This window comes from Chanos chanos, chromosome 8, assembly GCF_902362185.1.
Source record: "Chanos chanos chromosome 8, fChaCha1.1, whole genome shotgun sequence".
Lineage (NCBI taxonomy): Eukaryota > Metazoa > Chordata > Actinopteri > Gonorynchiformes > Chanidae > Chanos > Chanos chanos.
The window spans coordinates 30,011,272-30,036,506 of record NC_044502.1 but is presented as its reverse complement, the minus strand read 5'-3'; the positions used below and the strand labels follow the sequence as shown (position 1 = coordinate 30,036,506).

Genomic DNA, 25,235 nt, shown 5'->3' with positions numbered 1-25,235 from the left:
AGGCAAGATTGTATTATGCATCTGTTCGACATTTCATATATAAGTTACAATTGTTTGTTTGTTTGTTTGTTTGTGAGTTTGCATTAAATGAATCTTCATGACTGCAACTTACTGGCATTTGTGGAAAAAGTCTGACAAGGTTGAAAGATTTGATTACCACATGTTCCATCACACGCAGATCTGTTGCGTTTTTTTTTGTGACCTTCTAGCTGGGATTGTTGAAAGAAACACTCTAAAAGAATGAAATATTGAACATGAAAGGTGGAACTGTGTATATAAATAAAGAGACATTATCAGTCCAAAGAACCAGGGCAGATCATGCACAAAGGGTTGTTTCAGCTTTTATGTCTGAGGAATGTCATTAGCCAACTCAAGATTTGACAAACTGAGGAATATGATATTTTGAAGCTGAGGGAAAAAAAATACAACTTAGTGTGAGTTCAGTTGTACAGTAGCAAAAAGCTGAATGTGCTTTCCTCTAATTTGTTGAGCAGTTCTGATTTCCTGTGTCGGTGTAAACTTCAGAAAGTAAGTTGCCATGTCTGCGTAGCAAGCGATGGGCAGGAGAATGAGTCAGCAACACCTTTTTAGTCAATTCAGCATATTGCTTCCATAACTATATCAGTGATACTAAGATATGAAACTCAGCCAGGCAGCTTTGCTGGCCAGTAGCTTATGTACAATACTTGGGCTCCACAGAGTTTTTAAAAAGGGAATTATCAAAGAGCAACTGCCTCAGGAAATTTTGGGCCAGAAAAAGAGTTCCTGAGCATCTTAGTCCAGATCTGAGGGAGAAACTGCATGAAGTGCCCAAACTGAACAAGACAAACACTTCCCTGGTGAGAGAAGAGTCCACCTAGCAGCAGTCTGTCTAGATCTTGAGCTTAAAAACTGCATTGTCCTCTTATATATGAAACATTATCAATATTTCATTGTATTCACATACTTTGTGGATGGGCTTACATAACTGTCCGATAGCTGTGTTAGCCTGAGAACTGAAAGAAAGTGTGATTTTGTTTCTTTTTGGTTTTTTTTCTTCTTCTTTGATTTATGATTTGCTTTCACTTTGTGGTCCAGAGAAATTATTCATTGACTGGGATGATTCATAATAACTATAGCCGCTGTGCAAAATGCGTCTGCAAATAATGTGTGAAATTATATTTGTCTTCTTTGTGTAGTTCTCACAGTTGTTTAAAAAATGGGAACCTATTATCACTCTTTGCAACTCTAATGACTTTTGCTTCCCCACTGGACCAAGGCTAACTCTCCCACAGATGCAGCTGCCTTAAGATATGGAACACTCTTTTCTATTACATAAAAACTGAAAGAAAAACTTACCTGTGATTAACACAGGATGAAACTGGTTCCCTCTGGCAGCCAGAGTTAGATCGTATAATCGGTGTCCTGTTTCCCTTCTACATTCAGCACATAACGCAGATCTTTTCCAAGAGCTGCCTCAAGAAGGAGAACACGTGAGATGTATACCAGATTACTACGCACACTAAAAAGCAACCAGAGGTATCTGACCTCTCCTGAATTTGCATTGCAAGCGAGAATTCTGATCAAATGTCTACTTTCCAGATGTTCATTTGACATTGTTTTTTTGTTTGTTTGTTTGTTTGTTTTTTGTCTGTTTGTTTGTTTTTTGTTGCTTTTTACTGTAATAGTTTTTTTTTACCTGGACATGTGCATTTTAATCTTCCAGTTCTCAACTTTAGTCCAACTTTACGGAAGTTTTCTCATTTTTAACCGTACAGCGGCACAGCAACCTGGACTGAACCCAGCTCTGATCCTCTCCCTGTGTGCTTATGCTCCTCCTCATACAAACCAACTCTCAACTGCAATCAACATGACACAAAATCAGAACTTTAATGTACTTTGATTCACCATGGGAAAATGACTTTAGAGAAACCTGTAGAGGAAGTATACTCACTTCTCCAATTAAAGCGGTTAATTATAAACAACTGGGACTCCATCAGAGACTCAGGGAGGGAACTCTTTATTAGAGTTGTTTATTAGAGCCAGGATAGGGGGAGATGAGAAGCAGAATGCACTTTAGTTTGCACTCTTTTTGATGTGAGGTTCGCCATTAGTCTCTTGAGGGCAACAGGCCGTATCCGGAGACAAAGATATGGTTAGTTGAGGCTGGGGGGCTGGGGGGGATACAGGTGAGGCAAAGCTATTCATTAAAAACTTCTGTATATGAACTAAAGGAAACCTACCTGGACCCGGACCTCTGTTTACACTGAATGGACACTTTGAGACCAGGGTGTTTGGGTGCTGCCAGGAGCCCTGTTCTCACCTGCTGTTCTCTGATATGACTGGACTGTCAATCCACAACTGGGGGAGTGTGATTTAAATTACAGTTCAGTAATTCAAGGTTAAATGTGTTGTCCTATCTAGTATGTTGTGTATGTTGTGTAGTTCATAATTAACAGCTAGCTTAACAGCTCCTTGCAATGAATTGTGGGGGGGGGGGGGGGTGACTGGAGATTTGGGGAATATGGGGTTTGAGGTTACAATCTAAGATGCTGTATGTTTCTGTCCACAGGTGAATTTGCTTACTATAACCTATATCATGTACTTGTGCGTGTCATTTTTTAATCTTGTTGCTCTTGCCCAGTGGTACTCAGTCCTACACACATATGACATGGCTGAACTGCCCCTCCATTTCTGCAAGACAAGGGGGACAAGAGCATCCCCACAACATTATGTCATAGTGTCTATGTCATGGCCATTAACTATGCAAAGGCCTTACACACAAGACCACAAACTGACAGTGTTTCATTTTGTGCTGTGATGTGCTCTTTTTCTACTAACTCAATCAAATCCGAATAGAAAATGCTCACCTTCTACACATATATCTATATTGCTATACATCTCGCAATATGGTGTTAAGCTTTCCATTGTGAACATGAAAGAACACAGCCAGGTTGTGGACACATACTTGTGTTGCTATCAAGATGGTTTTACTGTAGAACTTATATTCAAAGAATTCCAAACCTCCATCAATGGCATGAAGATGCAGAACTGGAGTTTGCATGTTATAAAGCCACGCGTGTCTTGTTTGTCGAAAAAAGTCTGAGTTAAGAACTTGAAATCAGAAGCTGCTGACACATTCAGGTTTGTAATGCATTACATGTAATATAGATGCGGTAGACACACAATGCGTCCATTATTTATCAATTGATTCTAAGTGAAATGGGAAAAAATGAACCTGACCAATTCAATAGAAAAGCGCTGTGCAGAAAAGACGCAAACAAGACTTCTGCTTCTTAAAAGTTATGCAGTCTAAGTCATCTCCAAGCATTTATTGATTTAAGAAAACGCAATTTGTCGTCGTTAATTTTTAATATCCCAGTTTATGCTCAATAATCGTTGTGAAGGGGGGAAAAAGTAAAATAAATAAACACCCTGCACCTTTTTTCATCTTCAATGCTATCGACCTGCCTCTTAATGTGACACTTTGTTCAGTCTAATGAGTCCGTAAAGAGGCAATTATTACTCATCTAGCAATCAGGACTTCGTGTGTTTGAGCATTCGTCTCCAGCGCTCCAGTGGGAGCTACCTTTCCCGCAGTTTCATCTTGCAAGCCTTAACACGGATAAGTGCAGTCGCTGAAGCTAATATCTTTCTTTAAGATCTCTTATTTTTTCAGCCTGCCAAGCAATGCGCTCATCGCGTCGATACGGGCAGACAGAGCATCAACGGAACGCTCGTAACTCTGTGTGAGGGAACGAGTTTGTTTCCACCACGAATGTGGTCTCTAGGGTGTGAAGTAATTTTCTTGAAGACTCAGTCAGACCGCTAAGCGCTTTAAATTGCGACAAATGTTCTTACTGTGCCACAGTCGTGCAGTTAGTGCATCGCATAATCGGGGAAGCGGACAATTATAAGTAAACAAATACCGTGCGTTGCTAAGTAATTTTGAATTTACATGAACCTACCTGACGCGAGTTTACTGTACCCTAAAAAAATAATTATTAACATCAATAATTTTTGATAATAATTCTTGCAACAGACTTAAAATACGGGTAAAATAAATGGATTGCAAGAATAACACAAGAAACATCACTGACGTCCAAATGGTACAGTCTGCATACAGATTCGAATAGCTGGAGCACAGTCAGTTGCAGACTTTCAATCCCACACTGAAGACCCTAGACAAATACCAGCGCAATGAAAGCGACCGCGACCCCATTTTCTGTTGACACATATTGAGTCCCCTCACCCCTGCGTAGTCCAAGGGCTAACAAAGTTACGGTCCTATAGTCGCCACCTTTATTACTAGCAGAGCTGTGCGCGAGCGGCAAAGAGAATCTTTATGTAGTGCTCTGCAGCAAGTTCATCTCGTCTTTCGCTGCTATGGGTGAATTGAACATTAACTGACGGATGTTTTCGGGGTATATGTTTGGAATCCGGCTCTTTTTTTCGTCGCCAATGCAAAAGGAAATATGCATCGAAGCCTTGCCTTGATTCTCGCCAGTTTCCTCGGGTTCTGTTCCAGTTCAAGTTTCCCAAGTAATATCAATATAGGTGAGTTATATGATTTTGTACTCAGCAGTCTCATTTTTGGGTAAACTGTAGACGTGTGGGTGCATGTTTAAAGAAAATTCTCAGTTTTATGATACTGGTTGATGAGTTGATGGCTTTTGTCTTGGCAGGAGGACTATTCCCAACCGATTCCCACGAATATGAGGTCTTTCGATTTGCACTTTCTCAACACCAGGATGTCCCTAAACTGGTACCACAAGTGGATATGGTTGATATAGGGAGCAGCTTTGCCATGACATATGCATGTAAGTTTTTAATGCGAAAATATTGGAGGAACGGTTCATACACATCCTTGCGTCAATGTGGACGAGTAGCGCACACATGAAGAGTATCTGTCAATCTGTTGCATTTTGAAACGTCACACAGATTTGTTTAAGTAGTTCAGAGACTGTATGGTCTGTAGTGTGTCAGTGGGGTACTTCGCTGTGATCTCGTAACGCAGAGATGGAGGTACATTCTGTTCATCAGTCCTTGCATATATGTCCATCATTGATAAAATGCAGCATATGACTCTCATTTTATAATAAGGACGTGTTCTGACATCAGTCAGTGTCAAGTGTTTAGTCGCTATTCAGCAGCAGGAAATTCTGCAGTTTAGTCATCGACAAAATGCCGTCAATTTTTGTGAGTCATTTAGCCAGGACGTCACTTCGGGAACTTTTTCGTTTACAGTTTTTGTTAAAATTATATGGGATTAAGTGGAGTAAAATGGCGACCCGTTTAAATGCATGATGTTTTGATTGAAGACGACAGTTGTGGAAAAACTGACAGATGATGGGGTCACTCCCCGGATGTGCTGATGCTCGGTAGACTGCAGTTTAGGAAAACATTTAGAGGGTGTTAAACTGAATGGCTGAGTGTTATTTGGCCATGCCATAATTTTGTTTAATTGGTTCAGATTAATATTTGGTCCCACTTCCTTCATTATATCTTCTGTTGGTTTATGGGGTTCACATTTTACCCCAATATTTGTGTGTTGTTCTTTTATTTAATTATTTTTGATAAATGTTACCATTTTTGTTTATTCCTGGAGTCATTTGAATGTGGGATCAGATATCAGTGCCCTGTTGTCTTGAACCTTTGCCATACAGACAGATAGATTTAGGGAACACAAATCTCTAAAGGAATTTGTCTGTGTCTGAAGGGAGACTTAGAGTCATGCATTCTGAACAAATGTGAAATCAGCATTTCAACACTCTCCACATAGCACAAAAGATGGCTGCATCCTTACCAAGGTTTGTCTGGCTCTGTCAGACAGGGGCTGATGCTAGTTTGATGCAGAGTGTTGACCCATTCTGTTTTCTATGTTTGTTTCAACCTGTGGAGACAATGCTGAAAAAACTCATGACCTTTGCCATACTCACAGAGCAATGTCAAGTTTTCACGTATTATAGAAACCTTCACATTGAGATAGTGCACAGCTGTTGGAAGAAAGCATAGCCATAGGTTCTCCAATAAGATATGTTTTTCTCTGAACAAACAAACAAACAAATAAATGGACATGCACATAAAATATGCAAGAAACATGCTTAAGTTTCCACAGAATTTTTCATAGCTAACTTAAACACAGCATTTTTGTGTTTCCTCTGTCTGACTTACTTGGAACTGTCAGTAATGCTATACCTTCAGTGGACTAGCTTGAGGCTATCCGAGAAAAGTTGTTGCTGGTCTAATGTGTTAATCTATGGTGTCCTTTTAAACTGATCAAAGGTCTAGACACTCCCACATTTATCTGTTTTTTTCAATCCTGGCACAAGCTGAGGCAAAACTTTAAAGACTGCCCCCCCCCCCCAAAAAATAGTTATACATGACCTCCATTTGAGTTAAGCCTTTGAAAATATCACCCAAATAATAAATATGCCAATTACTTGCTGTAAATTGATTTGGTTTGTTTGAATTTGTTTATTTACGCTCAGCTCGCAAATCATTTTAGCTGTCCCATCAACTCTTTTTGTTGTAGTAGATCTTCCACTAAATACACATGCAATTTGTGTTTTTATGCAAATTAGGGTATTGGTTACAATGCCCTCCAGTGGAAATACATTTCCATAATTTGTCACTGAGGCTGACTTAGATTAAAACAACACTTTCACATACATATCGTAAGTGTTCGCCACATTTGTGTAAATGCACCCAACACATTTACATTTAGATATTCGGTTGTCTCTATATTCACGCCAAAATGTACCCTGTGACTAAATTGTTGATTAGAGTGATGGAAAAACTCAAAGTAATTGTGAAGGCACTGTTAAAAAAATGCTGCAAGGAGTCAGACATTCAGAGGCAGAGATGGGTGAAAATTCATCCAATAAAGATTCCACTGTCACGCATTACTTTAAATTTAGAAACTGAGTCTTAGCTGCATATTCACTGGAATAGCTTGACTTCGCAATCAGATTGAAACATGGTCACAAATTGATTTAAATATGTGTTCATGTGTAGTCATGCATGTGTTCTTGTTCATTTGCTCGTATGTGTGCATGTGTGTGTGTCTGTGTGTGTGTGTGTGTGTTCATAACTGTAACACATGACCTATGCACTGTGAAGAGTGGCTTGAAGTGTACGCAGAGGATGTGGTGGAACCTTAAGTGCTGATGTGTACATGGACAAATTTGTAACCTTGGTTTAGCAACATGAACACACTTACCTTAGTGAACATGTCTCAGCAGAGCTGTGACAACAGTGTAGTTGGACAATACTTAAACATATTTAATGTGTTATGCATCACATCACATCTGTTGTGATTGTCCTCTATAATCTGAATATGTAATAAAGGTTAGGGATTGGTTGGTATATAGGATTTGAGCTGAATTTATTCTGTATCAAGAGTAAGCAGGGCTTCATACACTGCCAGGAACAGTAGTTTATAGTGTTTTATGCCATCAGCATATTTGTCAACAATACCGTGATACAATTAAGTGCAGAGGAAAAGAAATTGTGCCATTCAACTCACAATGATATCACCATGGATAATGGCCATTCTTGCACTGGTCTAATTCTTTTACTTCTCAGTTTTTTAAACAGATTGATGTGTTTTAATTATGTGAAAAGGCTCAGAGAAATGGCACTCTCATGGCCATTTAATTCAGTACTTTGTGAGGCTACTTTTGACACCCCTTATTCTCTTGTTACATGCTACCAAAGAATGGTCTTATTTTGAGACAAGTCAGTTGACAGAAGTGAAATAAAAACAGAATGCTGTTCACATTTCAAAATGTAATCTATCAAAGGGATTCAGTTGTGTTTTTCAACTGCACATCATCTGCTAAAACAAGCCTTGAGTATGTTGGTCTGAGATTCACATTGAATTAGTACCTGCACTGGTGGAAGCCTATTTAACAGCTTGCCTGGTGAATTTGTCTTGTCAGCCTTCTTAGTCACCCCCTGACACATATCAGTCCCCGCATCACAAAGACATGCAGCCAGGCCAAATGTCCACAGCATGTCAATCAGCTCTGCCCCAAAAGGCTCCACTGACATCAAAGGAAAGGCAGTAACAAAAAGGGCATTATGTCTCTGGACTGGCTGTGTGTCATGTATGTCTCCTACACTGTCCCACATTTATCATGTCCTATTGTACCATAAGAATCAGTTCAAATCTGCACTACAAGAGGAGGGGCACAAAAAAGGGAAATAAAAGAAGAACAGAAACAAAAACAACAACAACTAATACAAGTTTAGCAGGAATTTTGAGAGAGTGCATTCTCTCTACTGACACCTACAGGTCATGATGTGATAACGGCAGGCTAGCATCAGCTGCATAGCCTCCGGCAAGGTCTTCCTGCTTTAAACCTCTCAGTGTAAGGTAACATCAAACATGGAGCTTGTTTTTGTGGGTTGGTTGAAGGGGGCATTGCCTAATCACTGCTGATTGCGCGTGACAGGTATCACATTAGCTTGATATGATTAGCTGACAGGAAGAGGATTCAGACTACGAGGAAGGAATAGACCATCTGATCTCAGGACATGGACAGTCAGACAAGTTTAACTCATAATTAATCAGTCCTTCTCAAAGGCAGGTGGACCTCTGACCTTCACTGATGTTGATGGATGATATTCGAGGAATGATACATAACAGTTCTTATTTGGCTCACAGACATCAATACAACAGTGCATACTGTGTATATTCAAACGATCACAGGATTTACTTAGATTCAGTTAACAGGGAGAACAATCTTATTGTCCAATATTATCTACCTGCAGAATAGTTTTTTTTTTTAATTTTTTATTTTTCAGTTGAACAATAATGCGTTCAGACAAAGCATTAGATGCCTTAGCTAGTAGTTTTAATTCTAAGTTCATCCTAAAATAATCTTACTAAATTTCAATTTGCCTTGGTTTGCAATAATTTGAGAAGTTACAAACTGAACTAAGCTAAGTTTCCTCTGAAAAGTAATTCAATTTTCAGAGTCAAGAAGGGCTTACTCTTCATTTTAATTTCCACCTGTCAATGAACGGGTAGTGTGGGAGCAAAGATTACCACACGTGAGGGTAAGTATTGTTATGGGTGACACAGATGATGACCGTCATTGGTTAAAAATGACATCACACTGATGTCATATTTCTGAGAGACATGCCACAGACCCACTGGTCCCTTGATTAAGTTCTCAGTAGCAAGAATGAGGTTGAACAGATAGAGAAGAAAGACAGCCTGAACAGACAGCAGGTGCTGGTGCAGGAAGCCACTTAAAACCTTCACCGGGGTGGCTAAGAAGATCAGAGAGGATCACCAATCTTTGCAACCCCCCACCAAACTGCAAACAAAATCAGCATTGTCAAAAACACTTAAGGCAGAAACATTTTTTTTTCTCCCTCACGGCAGCTGCAACACCCTCTACAGAGCATTGAGATCCAGGGGGAAATAACACAGATTTGATTTCCAAGGGCCAATGCCCTGAAATGCGTTAAATCGCTTGGTTTCTTTTGTGGGAGACGGGGAGGGAAGACTGATAAAGAGGATGTGTTAAATCTCCAGTGAATGCACGGGAAAATACGATGTTATCTCTCTAAACAACGGCGATAGCATTGTGTCTTTATTTATCTTCCTTTAAAAGATAAGCTTGTCTACGTAATGACCAAACATTTGTCAATCTCTGATATCTGCTCTGTGGTAAGAAAATGGACACAATTTTTTTTTTTTTAGCAGAAAGACTGAGCCTGGATGTTTGTAGAGCTCATAGTCGCTGGGGTGGAGGAAATTTTTGGTCATAGTAAGGGAATGTGAGGGCAGAGGTGGGCAGATACTTCATTTGCATCCTTAAAGCCTGGAGGAACCAGCGCGTCTCGATTCAAATGCCAAGACTGTCCTGTTATAATATGTCAACTACCTCTAGTGGAGCGTCACTCTTCATTTCAATGCCAGTGACATCCGACTGTCACAAACAGTGCTAAGGTTTATCAAGCAGTGACATTGCATCATGTGACATAGTATGACCCCTCACAATGTCTTTTATCAGTGTGCAAGAATTGCACAAGTTACTCACACATTACTATGCAGTTTAGCTGTAGGCTATCTATAAAGTATTTACAAAGTGTCATACTGACAATTTTTGATGGTGGAAAGTCAAAGTTATTTCAAGACAAATATCTGAAGGAGATGCTACTGAAAACAACAAATATTAAATATTATCTTAAATCGCTAATGAATGACAGTGCATGCTTGCCATCATGAAATATCGGACTTCTGTCGCTCTCACTTCTTCTTTGTTTTGAAAGTCGTATCACTGATCTCATCTCCATCTTCTTCATTATTCTATAGCATTTTATAATATCTGCGAGGGACTGGTGACCTGTCAAGGGTGTTTCCCCGCCTTTTGCCCAATGAACGCTGGGATAGGCTCCAGCACCCCCCCCCCCCCCGACCCTAATTAGGATAAGCAGTTTAGAAAATGAATGAATGAATTTTATAATATTCATGCCATTTACTGCATCATTCATTCACGTGAATATCCCTCATCCACTACATATGTTGTAGTAGAAGTATAGATGTATATGTTTGTTTATATCTCCAGGAGTTTGTGTGAGTTTTCAGTGATTTGAGTCATCTGATAAGTATGCTGTAGGATCTGTTTTACATAATTAGCAGGGTAATAGTTTGCCAAAAGTCAAAGCTGCCCATGTTGACTGTTTTTACTTCTACTTTTAGATGATCATGATTTTTGGCTCTCATATTGACACATACAGACACATGCATATACACAAATTCACTGGCATTATTAACAAGAAAAGAATGGCACTGCCATAATGAAACACAGAGACTTGCTATTCCTACAGGGAAGGTTTCTCAATTAACTGGATGACTAAACCAAAAGTCAAGACTCGAAGAGATAGCACCCCCCCCCCCTTTCCCAACATGCACACACACACACACACACACACACACACTCACACAGTTTTGACAACCCACTGAAACAAAACAAGGATTACTTTCACTGAATAAAACAACACGCTGGTGCTCCATCTGTTATTATAAGTGTGATCAGCTAATCAGCCACTCTCCCTCACTCAGTGCTCAACCCAGACACTTCTTCATATTTATGTGTGTCGTATGTATAGCAAGAACTTTTCTTAGTACTGATATTTCTTATATTTCTCATCATTCTCTATTTTCTATCACATTTTTACACCCTTGTCTCCATCTTGCTATAGTCTGCAGTGTTACAATACAACACAGCATTAACTGCATACCCCAGTGGAACACTGACTTTTATTACACCTCTTAAAAGCACATAGGATTCAATTTAATGACTCTATTAGAATGTGCAAATGTTTGTACAAAACCAATAACATAGTCGGTAACTGGCCAATATATTTGTGTCCGACCAGTCAGCAGTTACACCATTTGTTTCGTGTTTTTAAAGAACATTAACATTTACAAATGGCATTAGTAGCTCACTCTAGCCGCATACAATAAATTAAGTGGAAGGTAACAACCTGTTTTTGTTTTTCTTGTTTGCTTTCCTTACTACCTCTTCTTTCTTTCCTGCAGTTTGCTCGCAGTTCTCCAGAGGAGTTTATGCCATCATAGGGCTGTATGACCGGAAGACCATGAATATGCTCATGTCTTTCTGTGGGGCTCTGCATGTGTGCTTTGTAACTCCCAGCTTCCCCATCGACACCAACAACCAGTTTGTTATCCAGCTGAGGCCGCAGCTGCAGGATGCTCTAATCGCCCTTGTGGAGCACTACAAATGGACCAAGTTCGTCTACATGTACAGCTCAGATTCAGGTATCTCTCTCTCTCTTTACTGTTCCTCATTGAAACACAGCAAAAGATCTATCAGAAAGTATTGATTTTCAGAGAAGAGAGGATGGTTTTGAAGAAACGCAACATGATTCCTAATGAGATTGAAATTCTTCCATCTTGGATCTCAAAGGACTTTCACGGTTTCATCATTGGAGTTGTAGTGTGTGACAAATTACTCGTTTGGGCTTTTGTTTTGGTCACCTTCTCTTCATTTTAAAAGCTTCAGAGTCTGACATTTACAGTGCCTGAGTTGTGCTTGTTTTTAGTTACGACCTCATTATGACTGAAGGATTTTGTTTGTTATTTGCCCAGTGCTCTGTAAAGCCCCTAGAAGCCCCTAGATGTCTTATGCTTGGCCCCACTCTGCCATTGTTCTTAAATCTTCACAGTGAGCAGAAACAGCACATAGTGCATCTCCATCTCTTAAGCAATCACCCATGAAACTTCTGTAGGCCATCAGAGACTAATATGGGAAGTGGATTATCTGCCTTAATAAAAGAAAAGAAATAAGAAAGGTAGAAAGAGATAAACAAACAGTGTTATGTAACATGCTCAAAGTCCTTTGTCTGCATAAAAAGAGCAAGGGTTTATGGGCATTAATGTGCCAGTTGTCTTCTCGTGAGACGCTTGTGCAGTTGGACCACAGGAAAAAAAGGGGGAAAAACACCAAATAAACAGTTTTTTGATTTGCTTATCATCTTGATGATCGCTGCCACTGAAATCGGAACTCAAGGTCATTCACTGTTCTCTAACATACACAAACACTTCCAAAACCCCCCATGGCTGTCTTGTTGCCTAGATACGGTTGTGCTCAGTCTCTGGGTTATTTTAAAACCTTTTTAAGTAGTTCCTGTGTGTGCGTATGTGTGCATGTGTACGCATGTGTGTGTGTGTGTGTGTGTGTACGCATGTGTGTGTGTGTGTGTGTACGTGTATGTGTGTGTGCACGTGTGTATGAGTGTGTGTGTGTGTTTGTGTGGGTGGGTGGGTGTGTGTTTGAGTGACATAAAATGAATCAGAGCTATTTCACACTTAAAGCCCAAAGCTCACAGGTAAAGCAATGCTACCACAGACTCAATCAAGTTTCTCGGCAGGTCTACAATCCTGTGTCATTATGCAGGATATGACTTATCAACAGGAGGCAGCTCTCATCAAGTCCTCACTCTCTGAACATTTCAGATTATTGTTAGGTTTTTAAATTGACCTCATACACACCTCACACACATATTTCTGTAAGTAGTTTCTGAGCTAGTCCGAGTCCATGTCACAGCACTCGTCAGTGGTGGTGTGTGGTCAGGGATGCTGGAGGACTGAACAGGACTTAAGCGTCTCCTCTTGCTAATTCACACAGATGCTAATGGAGTTAAAACATGGTAAGTTTACTGCTACATTAGCTAACCAGCCTCAAAGATTAACAGACTGTAGTATTGCCGATGGGCCTTCAACTGTTTTTGGTCAAAATGATTAATTTGCTTCAAACTAAGAAGGGCAGGAACACAGTTTGTCTTTTTTCTGACATTCAGACATTCCAGGATGAGGAGGTGAGAGAAACACAGAGAGAAAGACAGAGAGAAGGAGAGAGAGAAAGAGAGAGAGATTTGTCCCAGCTAGTTCTAATGCTCATCTCCATCCCTTTTTACTCTGACCTTATCAGCTTTGCTGCAGAGGTGTGTGAGTCAAAAACTAATGCTAGGCACATAGAATCCTGTGTCTGTCTGTCTGTCTGTCTGTCTCTCTCCCGCTCTCTCTCTCTCTCTCTTTCTCCCCCTCCTTCATATTCCCCTCCTTCTGCTTTATCTTCAGGTTAGTGCTGCTTGGTGGGTGATAGGCGATAAAGCTGGTTTGCTCTATGGTGTGAGACAATTTCACAGCTGCTGGGATATGCTCAAACGCATCTTCAGTCACACACACACACACACACACACACACACACACACACACACACATGCACACACATACACAAACATATACACATAAACACATGTACACGGGCCCAGCGGAAGCAGAGGAGGCATTTCAAAACGCGATCTGACATGGGCTTTTAATAAACTCGGAATGGGTTGGCCGACGCACACCATTTTCTTTTCAGTGACAATCCTAATTTTGGCATCTGTTACATAACCAAAATATCATCTATAATTAGCAAATCCGCATTTAATAGGATATGCAATGGGGCTATGGCAATAAAGACAAGGTTTTAATATAGACATTGTCTTTAAAAGTGTACAATTTCACTTACCTAGTTTACTCACTGAATAGAAAAACTCTGCCCAGAGGGTGAGAATGTTTAACAAGTAGGCTACTCAGAGATATTAATCATGTCAATCATTCATTGGAAAGTTTGACCTCTTTTTGATATATGAAGCAGAGAGTTGCAGCTCCAGTGTAATCAACCAGTGGCCTGTGTCTGTGTACCAGTCTTTTTTTTTCTTTTTTCTTCTTTTACATTGGTATGTCTTTTATGTATACTTTCCCACTCCCTCTTTCTGTTCTCTCGTTCCTATCTATTTCTTTGCAGGTTTCTTTCAGTCCTGGTTTTAAGGGCCTTGGTTGAAAAAAAAAAAAGCTTTCGTATTTTTAGTAAATGATATTCAGTCTTAATGTGTATGCTAATAAGATGCGGTGTGGTGAGATTAATGTCTATATTTGTAATACCCCTGTCTGCTTACTGCCTAAATGTCATTGTAGTCTGCTCTTTTTTAGACTCTTGCTTGGAAGATTCTAATGAGAGCTTGTGATACACATGAGAATACGAACCAATAAAAAGACAATGCTCATGCTGTATTTGACATCACAACTAAACAAATCATATCCCTCCCCCCTTCCCTTGAATTTCTCATTGACTCAGCCTTTATTTCCAAGCACTGCATGATTGGTAATTCCTATTTTACATTCCATTTAACTGCCATTAATTTTCTTGACCAGGAACAGCCACACAGCATCACTAAATTATAATAGCATCTAAATATGTAAATGTGGGTACGGATATCAGTGTAATGGGTTTTAATGTTACAATTTCCGTACTCAGATCTCCTGCTAATTTGCTCTTCAGGCACTTTTAATCACAATAGCTTTTGCCTTTGTAAAATATCTCTCAGCCTACACTCGCACACCCTCATCTTTCTGTTCAGGTGAGGTCTTTGTTCTTCCAGAGATGTTTTGTGATTCAGCAGCGTGTATGAATCTGTAGTGTTTTCAGAGTGCACAGACAGGAACACTCTTGAGCTGGGCTTTTGTGCTTACTGTAGGTTTCGGTGTAGATCAAAAGTTTGCTTTGAAGGCAGATGTGCTTTGCCTCAGGTAGGAACCGAAGATTTGGATTCTTTGAAGTTGATTTTTTTTTTTTTTTTTTGCTGTGTACTGGTATATGTCTTAAAGACTGACCACTGTGCTTATCTTTTAAGTGCACAGCATGGGTGATGGTGACTATAATATGGTGTCATGGTTTATTTCTTTTAAAACCAAGACTCTTTTGATCATCACCCTGAAGATGTGGGATTACAGTGTGCTCATCTGATTCGGTCAGCAAAACTGCCTGAATTTGCTTCAACTGCCACGATTTCCACGATTTTTTAAGAAAATATGTATTGCAAGTATCAAGATTCTTAAGGCATCAAACGCTCTAGTCACCCTGATCACGGAGACCTTTTTTGTAACGTTACTGCTAATAGGTTTATGACAAAACCTGTTTATATGAGGAACTCTTCAGGTCAGGTTCAAGTCCTTATGCTGGAGAGCTGTCTTGTTCTTCCAAAGGGAGTTTTCAATGTTAAATTAATAATAAAATACAGTCAAAGGATTCTACATTAATTTAGTCTGTTTCACTGTAGGCATGGTTGTAGTTTTTCAGTGATGCCCTTAGAATTTACCATTAATTTTGTTATCTACTCATAGATGTTTGGAAAGCACAAGTAGAAACCTGTCAGTTTGAAATATCCAGCTTTAAATATTTCAGAAGTAGTCTAATTTAGAGAAATCAAACATATTTAAACTTTCATACATCTATTTTTTTTTTTTTGTCTTTTTGTCATCAGATTTTCACATTCTCAGGGGGAAGTGCACTTACCTGAAGAGAAAACCCACAGAGATGAAACAGAGAGAGAGAGAGAGAGGGGGAGAGGGAGAGAGAGGGAGAGTAGACTATGATAAAGCTAATTATATCAGCTTGTGTGCACTGCACAGCCAAGCTGTCAGCCTGGGAAGATTATTCCCTTTTGATAAACAGTTACCATCATTCCCTCCTTTATTGTTTTTTTTTCCATGAGGAAGAGGAGGAGAAGAACAACAAGAGATCACCCATCACAGCCAAACTGCACCAAAACAAATAGTTCAGTTAGAAGAGTGGGTGTAAACCCGGGGGATTTGTACTGCTGCTTGTCTACAAATAATACCTACTTCACACAGTTTGTATGGAGGCAGTTGATAATAAGGGGGATGTTTTTAGCCATGTGTCGACTAGGTGCCGCTCAGTTTTGAGCTTTTAGATCTCAAGGCACTCTTGAATGGCCTGTGGTTCTCTCATCTGACAGCGTTTGTTAGTGTAAAGAAGGTGGCCAGGATTTACCTCTGGGTCAGATCGCATATCAAACTGTGATAGCTTAAAGACAGAGCTCTTCCATAGGCTCTCATTATAAAGCCAAATATCATAGCTCTAAAGTTTTTTGTTTTGTTTTGTTTTGTTTTTTAGTTAGCATTCAGTTAGCTTTTACCATTAAAGATTTTTTTTGTTTACAGTGGTATTTCGAAACTTAATTTATCAGTTTTTCCATGTTATTCATTTCTTTAAACGTTTTCTGTTGAGCTGTGTCTCTGAAATTTATTGCTGCCACACTACTGGTTGACATCACGTCTTGTTTCGATTGACAAAGTAGGTGAGCACATGCTACACATTTCTGAGGCAAACGGTAAGTTTATGACATGAAGAGAAATTCGGCAAATTGAAGATTAAAGCTTAATTAATTCCCATTTTGACATTTGATTTACTGTGCACCAAGTTTGAAACGATTGGGTAGCGGTTTTGACATTGATATTTTCTTGGTGATTTACTTTAACTTCATTACGAGTTGCGTTAATTAGCCTTCATTAAGCCAATTCGATTAAGCTATGTTCTGTTGCATTATTAGATGTTTGATTTGACCACTGATAAACTTAATTTAATTTTTCATTAGTTTTGAATGATTGTTAATCATATGTCATTTATTACTTTATATTGTTATGTTTGAGTAAACTTTACTTTTGATAGAAGAGAAGATAATTTAGCATGTCATAATTCATATTTCTGGTTATTTTATCATTTTATGTTGATAGTTTGTACCATGCTGACAGGTAACAATTTCAAAATGTTTATTTAGGAGACCTTTTATTAAAAAGGGTTAATGTGTGAGGATTGATGACGATTTATTGGAATCAACTGTGATTTGCATATTGCTAACTTTGCTGAAAATCCGTTATTCCTGCAGCTCTTGAAGCTGTAAAAGTACATTTGCCGTGAATAGATTATTATAAGCCATGCTTTATAACACATATAAATCTTTTGGTGTGATTTGATTTTCTGATGAGATGGCGAGCCGGCTAAGAAGGAAAGCAACACTTTCATTTCAAAACACTGGTGTCCACTATATTTCTTTCTTGGGGCGTAAACATGTACTTACTGTACTGGGTTACACAGTTTTCAAACGGGTGCTGCGAAACAGTTGTTCTCAGTTGTACAGAGCAGAAGATAATAACATTTACTTTCACTACATTCAAACCATATTCTGTGCGACGTGGACACGACTATGTGGGGAAGACAGGAACAATGAAGAGCCTGCATTTATGACATACTGCATTACTAAAGACCATCTTTTAAATGAATCAAGGATGTCACAGATCACTGTGGTTTGGGAGGATAACCCCCCCCCCAGTTTGTTTGATCCCAATTCACCATCTATTCCAAGATTCAAAATACAGGTCAACATTACACAGTTTTGCTATTATCTGTAAAGTTATTGTCTGTGAAACTTTGCCAAGACGGTTTTTGGGATATCACTGTTAAAAAAAAAAAAAAAAACTAAAATTGCAGGCAGGTCCTTTTCTCTGTATTAAAGTGCTAGCAGTGATTATTTGTCTAAACAACAAAGGCCAATCAGTGCAAAATTTGGCAAGGAATGAGGTTGCACACAATACTGAGAGATTGCAGAGCAGGAAGACTTGACCTCGTATTCACTTTCAGTGTAATCATTTCATCTCCTTTTCTTCTCACTTCTGATGTCACAGACGGAGCTTTAAAGAATTGGTAACATTTTGCTGAGAGCATGCCAGAAACTTCTATTTAGATGTGTATTGTCTTTTAATCACTTTATTACAGTTGAACAGTTTTTTTTCTTTCTGTCTTTCTTTTTTTTTTCAATAAACTTTTCTTTTGAGTTTGAAATATCTATGTTCCCTTTATCAGTTAGATACGTTGCAGAGACTTAGTTTAGTTTGTATTAGTCCATCCATTGTTGTCATGGTTACAGTAGGGGGTGATGATAGGACAACAGCCATAATTCTGCCTTCAGTAGATATGAATACTGTTTTTTTAACAGACATTTAATTTCACATGGAATCACAATTAGAAAACTTTGAACAGAAGTCCAGTATTTGAAGGTACATTGGGACTGCTTGAGGGTTTACAATGGGGATCCTATTGACAGAAGTGGGTTTTTTTGTGAGGTGCCTGAAACTAATCCAGTGGCTTTATCAAGCTAGTCATATTCTGCTCTTCTCAGTTCTTAGTAGCATTCAACAGAACATAAATTGGAGAGTCCGGGTGATTTTTAAAAAGCTCCCCACACTTACAGACTTCTCTCTCTATTACCACCCTAAAGTCAACAGAGAGCACTCAGACTAAATGACTTCAGCTCCACCTCTTCCTCTCATCTCCATGCAAAACACTGATCATTTCCATTTTCTCCTTGCGAAGAGTGCGTCATTTAAAGCATAGTACTTATTTGTTTCAGGGTCTCACTCAGAGGTGAACCAGTTCATTCAAGAAATTTATGACAAGCTAAATACCTTCCCAAAGGGCATTTCAGTGACAAATTCATTGATTCAAAACTTATTCTGGCACGTTCTGAGCTAAAAGACTGGATGGAAAAGAAGACAAGATCAGTTTTATAAGGGTTTATAAGCTTCAAAGTGGCTGTAAAAGTTGTCTTCTCTTTTTCTTTTTTTTTTTGTTGTTGTGAAGGTTTGACAGTGCTCCAGAAAATCTTAGACACGGCAGCTGAGAAAACCTGGCAGGTGACGTCGGTGAATTTTGACACTCTGACAGAAGCAGCTTTCTTGAAAGTCATCCAAGACCTGGACCAGAAGAAAGAGTACCGGATCATTCTAGACTGCGAGCTTGAGAGGCTCAACTCTATCCTCAACCTGGTAAAAATATTTTCAGACTTGACCCGTCCACACAGGAGGTAACAAACCTAGAGATGGAAGAGACGGAAACACCTCCCCATGTACAAGTTGTCTTTGGCCCAAATTCAAATTATCCTCCAGAGTGAAAGCTCCCATCAGACACTATTATCCTTGAGTGAGGATGTTTTAAACACTGTGTTTTAGACACTCGGGACTTGACTCTGCTCACAGGTGTGCACAAAGTTCATCTGCTGAGCCTGCATATGTAGTCATTAAAGTCATAATTCAGCTTCGCATGTTGACAGATGTCATATCTTCTCTTGCCTGCTGTCATCGTGTGGCCCCTGCTGCCCGTCTCTGCTGATTACAGATATTCCACACGCAGGGCGGAGACCCGAGGTGTATAATTAACTGCTGGTGAAATGGGATCAATTGTTCCCTATTTTGAGAACCACCATAAAAATTATGCCATAATTGGCAGTGGTCATGGGAAGAAACCTTACTATTAGCAGTCAGGCAAAGAACAGATGGGTCACAACTCCTCTTGCACTCACACCTTTCTTTCTTTCTTTCTTTCTTTCTTTCTTTCTTTCTTTCTTTCTTCAGATTGCAGCCCAAAGACAGAACTTGAAGAGTTACCACTACATACTGGCAAACCTGGTAAGACTCAATTAGCCGCTTCTCTCTGTTTTCCTCTCGTTTTGGCTGGTAGCACGATCACATTTGTCGTTTCACCTCTGGCAGATTGTCTGTGATCGTAGCCAAGTGCTCGTCCAAATCGATTGTGGCATCTGTCCATTTGCTTGTTCTCAGTCTTCCTCTTTGTGTCTGACAGGACCTGTAATGCCTCTTAAATGCAGAACACAATGCCAACAGATTTCTGATTACCCACTGAGGAAAGGAATTATTACCCTTACTCCTTTTGAAAAGCATGGATGACCTCACTCTTTTCTCAGCTGTTTAGAATCACTGTTTTTGTGTGTGTGTGTGTGTGTGTGTTTGTGGGTATCATCTTTGCGTTAATTTGCGTCCACATGGGAATGAATTGGGTATTAGACAGCTGTGCCCCTCCAGATCAGCATTTTTCATTTGCTACTGGCAAATTCACCATTTTGCATGTAAATAATCAGTTATGCGTAAAGCACTGCACACAGAACATGCTGGCAGGAATCGGTGTCAAATATGATTCAGATACGGATAGTGCAGAATGCCATGAAAAAAAAATCTGAAGGATTAGTTAAATTTATATCTAAAGAGCACAATAGTAAGAGCCAGCTCCGGTAAGCCATTTTCTGACAAAGTCTATATTTTACCAGTAGCCATTGTTTTAAGAGTGCCATTTAACATGCAGTATAATTTGACAGTCTGTTATGTGGGCCATTAAAAGACAATTGTGGAAAAATTTAGTTACTTTATTTTGCCAGATTGTTTATACATACATGCATACATACATACATACATACATAAATATATTTGTTAAGGATTAAAATTAATATCACGTTCCAAGTGAGAGCTGTGGAGATCTGAGACAGAAAACACATTTCTTCATTAACACCTCACTCCTCAATCTCTTGCACTCAAAAAAAAAAAGAACTTCTGATAATGACAGTCAGTACTTTTTAATAGAAAACATTCTCTACTTTCATTTCCTTCTCACTCTGAACGCACTTGTGAGCTGCTCTGGATAAGAGCATCTGCCAAGTGAGCCAAATTGTAAAATAGGAGGGTCATTGAAATGTCATAACTGTGCAGCAAAAACAGATCCATAGACTGCATACACTCACAGGAAACACTGTTACTCTTAATTGGATGCGATGAGGGGAGAAAAAGAGCAAAAGAAAGATTCCCCCGGACGACAATTGTACAAGAAGAGTCTCAAACTCTTAACTGCATAATTGGATTCAGCAATAATGAAGAGAGATGTCAATCCATAAATAATTATGATAAGACGAGCCAACACTTTTTTTGTGTGTGTGTGTGTGTGTGTGTGTGTGTGTGAGAGAGAGATAGAGAGAGAGAGAGAGGACCCCCTGGGGTTCATCTCAATGTGAGGCAGTTTCACACACACACACACACACAGGCACATACACTGCTGTTGTCACATGCAGTGTGATACTTACACAGCATACATAATCGATATGGAAATGACTGTATCATTGCTCATGAATATGCTGATTACTGGAGTGCTCTGCTGTACACCTGGCACACGTTAAACTGTAATCCAGTGATTTGGATTTTTATTGATTAGCTATTATAAAGCTATAAACCGCTCTATCTAGATGCTAATCTCTGTCTCAGAATCATTAGTTTTAGCCTCAGAGAAATAACAGCATGAAAAGAAAGATCTGTGAATTCATTACAGAATTTTTTCCTACTCTCTGAGAGATACTCCACTGAACTACCACTTTTACTCATTCACTCTAACACTCCATCTCTCGGTCTCTCTCTCTCTCTCTCTCTCTCTCTCTGCTGCATTTCCAGTCACTGTTAGAAATAATATTGTTCTGTATCAGGTCAGAAGGAACTTTGAGTTGGTTCAGGTTTGAACCGTGCCTGCATTGTTGCACAAAGACTGAAATGTTTTGGAATAGTTTATTGATCTACATTTCCCCCTCATTTTGCTCTGCGTTTGTTGTTTTGAAATCAACACATCAGTTTTCTTTCTTGAGAAGTATACTCTTGTGGTGCCATTGCATAGGCCACCAAAACAGTCATGGGTCTTAGACTGCATATGCAGCATTTTATTCTGTAATATGATTGATGTATTTTTGTATTCCCAGGGATTTTTAGACTTAAACCTCACTGAGTTCAGGAAGGGTGGTGCCAATATCACAGGCTTTCAGCTGGTGAACTACAGCGATCCCACCGTCAGTAGAACAATTCGGGATTGGCTCGAATTTGACAGCAAAGACCTCAAAGTGCCCAAGAGGAGACTGAAGGTAAGGAAAAATACTCTAAATAAGCTTTTTCTGGCGCTAATTGTTTATATGAAAACAAAGGTTGACACCAGATAGAGTCCTTGTGCTGTTCTCAACCCGTGCACTTAGAAGGAAATGATTTACTCTTTTAGAGAAGGCACAGCTTAGGTTTGAGCTTCAACTTCTTTGAACTTATTTGAATTGGATACAGAACTGTCAGGAGTGAACAGTGTCTGGTTATTCGAGGGGATGAAGTTTTATTTAATCCATTCTAAATATTATTTTAACCATTTGTCATAATTGTTTTTTTTTCTGTGCAACTCTATTCTTTGATAATTCTTCAGTACATGGGAGCTCTCACATACGATGGCATGAGCGTTATGGCCACTGCCTTCCAGAATCTGAGGAAGCAGCGTATCGATATTTCTCGTAGGGGAAATGCCGGTGAGTGCTTGGCCAACCCTCCTGCTCCCTGGGGCCAAGGTATCGACATACAAAGAGCTCTTCAACAGGTAACTGACTTGGCAGCCAATGGAAGGTACTGGGTTAGGGTGGGTAATGAAAATCGTGCAACACATGTCTGCACCAGATCAGCTAACCTGTATGACACATCAAATCCCTTTAGAGTATTGTTGAAAAACTGTCGTGTTTTCTGAATGATTTTTTTCTGTTAATCTGGCGGTGTCTTAGCAAGGTGTCCAAATTCTAAGATCGCGAGGTATGCGAACATAGTGAATGACAAGAGGTATCCTGTGCAACAATCACTGCTAATGCGCTCTCTCTCTCTCTCTCTCTCTCTCCCTCTCCACAGGTACAACTAGAGGGTTTGACAGGACATGTCCAATTTAATGAGAAAGGGCATAGGACCAACTTCACTGTCACCGTGATGGAAATGGCCCAAACCGGACCCAAGAAGGTAAAGCCGACTTCCTTAAACTCCCACTCACCCTCTACCCTCACTCTCTGTCCAAATGCTAGAAACCGTGACAGGACTACACGGCAGCCATTGTAGTGTTTCTCTCTTTGGAATATCCCTGAGCAGTCTTTGAACAACCCCGGGAGACTGACTGTAGTATCAGCAGAACTAGGCTGTTCCTTTCAAGTCTGGCCATTTGAAATTCAAACTAAAATAAGAGGATGAGGGCATGTTAACTGAATAGAGTTTGTTGAAATGACAAAAATAGAAGAGTGTTTTTGAAACAGGTTTCCAGAGGACAAACTACTGTGTTTTTTGTGAGTTGTTAGTTTGACTTCAGTCAACTAGAAACATTAGGCACAGAAAACACCTGAAAGTCCTTGAGTTTGACACGCTGTGTCAGAAATGAGCGGTGCCAACGAGATGTTAGTCACTGAAGAGGTGAGAGAGGTGCACATGCATTTCAAGTGATTGCACCTCTTCTTATGTCTCCAAAATGAATATTTATGACTCTATTAATAGCAGTAAAGAAATTCTCTGCCATGACATCCTCTCCTCCGTTATGGCTGCAGGTGGGGTACTGGAACGAAAACGAAAAATACGTGAGCACGGCGACATTTTCCCATACCCTCAACGAGACCTTCGGACTGCAAAACAGGACCTACATAGTCACCACCATCCTTGTAAGTCTCCTGTTTGTGAAATTCATCAGTCCTGGTGTTCAGTGTGTTGATGTGACATTGGACTCTGAATCCAGTGTTAGAAAATATATTTGGCTTTTAGGAACTACCAAGGAGAAGATATTTTTCACTAGGTAACAAAATAGAGTATTTGTCATATATCATGAAGTGCCTCCAAATCCAAGGAGTTGCTTTCTTTGACAGAGTGATAATAGTAACCCCATAAAAAAGAGCAGGAAGTCCAGTTGCATCAATCCAGTTGCACTTTCATACAATGGTGTATTGGTGGCCCAGGCATCTGCACTATTTATCTAGCCTTAGAGACGTGTCCCCAAAGTGCCCCCTTCATCCTGACAGCCTTTCTCAGAGCGCATGAGAAATCTCCCAGTGTTTCCTCGAGTTTATCGGAACAGCTCAGCCCACTGTGTGTATCATCAGATAAACTGCATTGACTGTTACAGCCTGGCATGCAAGCCCTGTCACTCCTGATAGTGCTCCTGCCCAGAGGAGATGGCAAGACAGTAGCCATGAGACAGGTGCAAAGCTCCAGTGATGTGCGCCTGTGAGGTTAGATTTAACACACAAAGGAACAGGTGGTCCTGGTCTTCTCTACTGCAGAACCTTTTCCTCTTCCTTAAGAACCTAGTTCTGCTGGATATCCCTCAGTCACACAGCAGAGAAATAAAACCTGTTTTTAAATAAATGTCCTCTTTGTTTTAGGCCTATTCAGTGAATGGAAAACATTGTTGCCAGTGTGAAAAATGTCGTGACAGAGGGGTTTTAGGCAGAAAGAGCGAGAGAGAGAGAGAGAGAGAGAGGGCTATGGAGGACTGTCTCTCAATCATGTAATGAAATGTCTCATCTCCAATTGTTGCCCATCCAAGATATATAATATAAAGTCAAAATAAGTGTATTTTTGGAGCCATTTCTTTGGTAGTATCATGTTGTACTAAACATGTTACATTAAACGTAGTACAACTTGTAATCAGTAGAGAGTTTGTGATAAGGTATTTAAAAATGCCTTTTCTCAGTGTTGGTTACCTCATTCTTACTAAGCTGAAAACAAAACATATTGTAGCTTCTTTGTAACTTTTTTTGGACTGTGTAATCTCAAGTAGGCCTATATCTTCTCATTTTTTAAGAAGTACAGAAAAAAACCTCTCATTTATGTTATTTTTAAGACCTATTTGATCCAGACATTACTTTATATTCTTGACTTTAGAATATTGCTGACAGCCCACAGCAGCAATGTTGCGTCTCATGATGAATGATCATTACAAATGGGTCAGTTAATGAGTTTTTGAGAGTATTTTTGTCATCCAACAAACAATTTAATAATTCATGCCAGAATTTGTGTAGGACTCCAAGAAGAAAATTCATTTTTCAGATATTACTGACTATAAGTCACTTCATCTCAAATCAATCTATTGAAAAAAAAAAGTACAAATGAAAATGTATGACATGCTCCATTTAGAAATTCTCTTCCTGTTTTTGTGGAGTCTGTACATACAAAGTGTCCTTTTGTTTTGCTAGAGTGGATAACAGAG

The 25,235-nt window shown here is 39.5% G+C and overlaps 1 protein-coding gene across 1 annotated transcript in view; it reads left to right on the top strand.

The window, feature by feature from the left end:
* The first annotated feature begins 4,454 nt into the window (after positions 1 to 4,454).
* Positions 4,455 to 25,235, top strand: part of gria1b (glutamate receptor, ionotropic, AMPA 1b) — a 38,117-nt gene continuing 17,336 nt past the window's right edge. The window contains exons 1-9 of the mRNA XM_030781031.1: positions 4,455 to 4,536; positions 4,665 to 4,799; positions 11,543 to 11,782; positions 19,011 to 19,195; positions 19,781 to 19,834; positions 21,955 to 22,113; positions 22,437 to 22,604; positions 22,904 to 23,008; positions 23,581 to 23,691. Of these exons, the coding sequence (XP_030636891.1) occupies positions 4,455 to 4,536; positions 4,665 to 4,799; positions 11,543 to 11,782; positions 19,011 to 19,195; positions 19,781 to 19,834; positions 21,955 to 22,113; positions 22,437 to 22,604; positions 22,904 to 23,008; positions 23,581 to 23,691 (1,239 nt within the window). The remainder of the gene's footprint in view (positions 4,537 to 4,664; positions 4,800 to 11,542; positions 11,783 to 19,010; positions 19,196 to 19,780; positions 19,835 to 21,954; positions 22,114 to 22,436; positions 22,605 to 22,903; positions 23,009 to 23,580; positions 23,692 to 25,235) is intronic.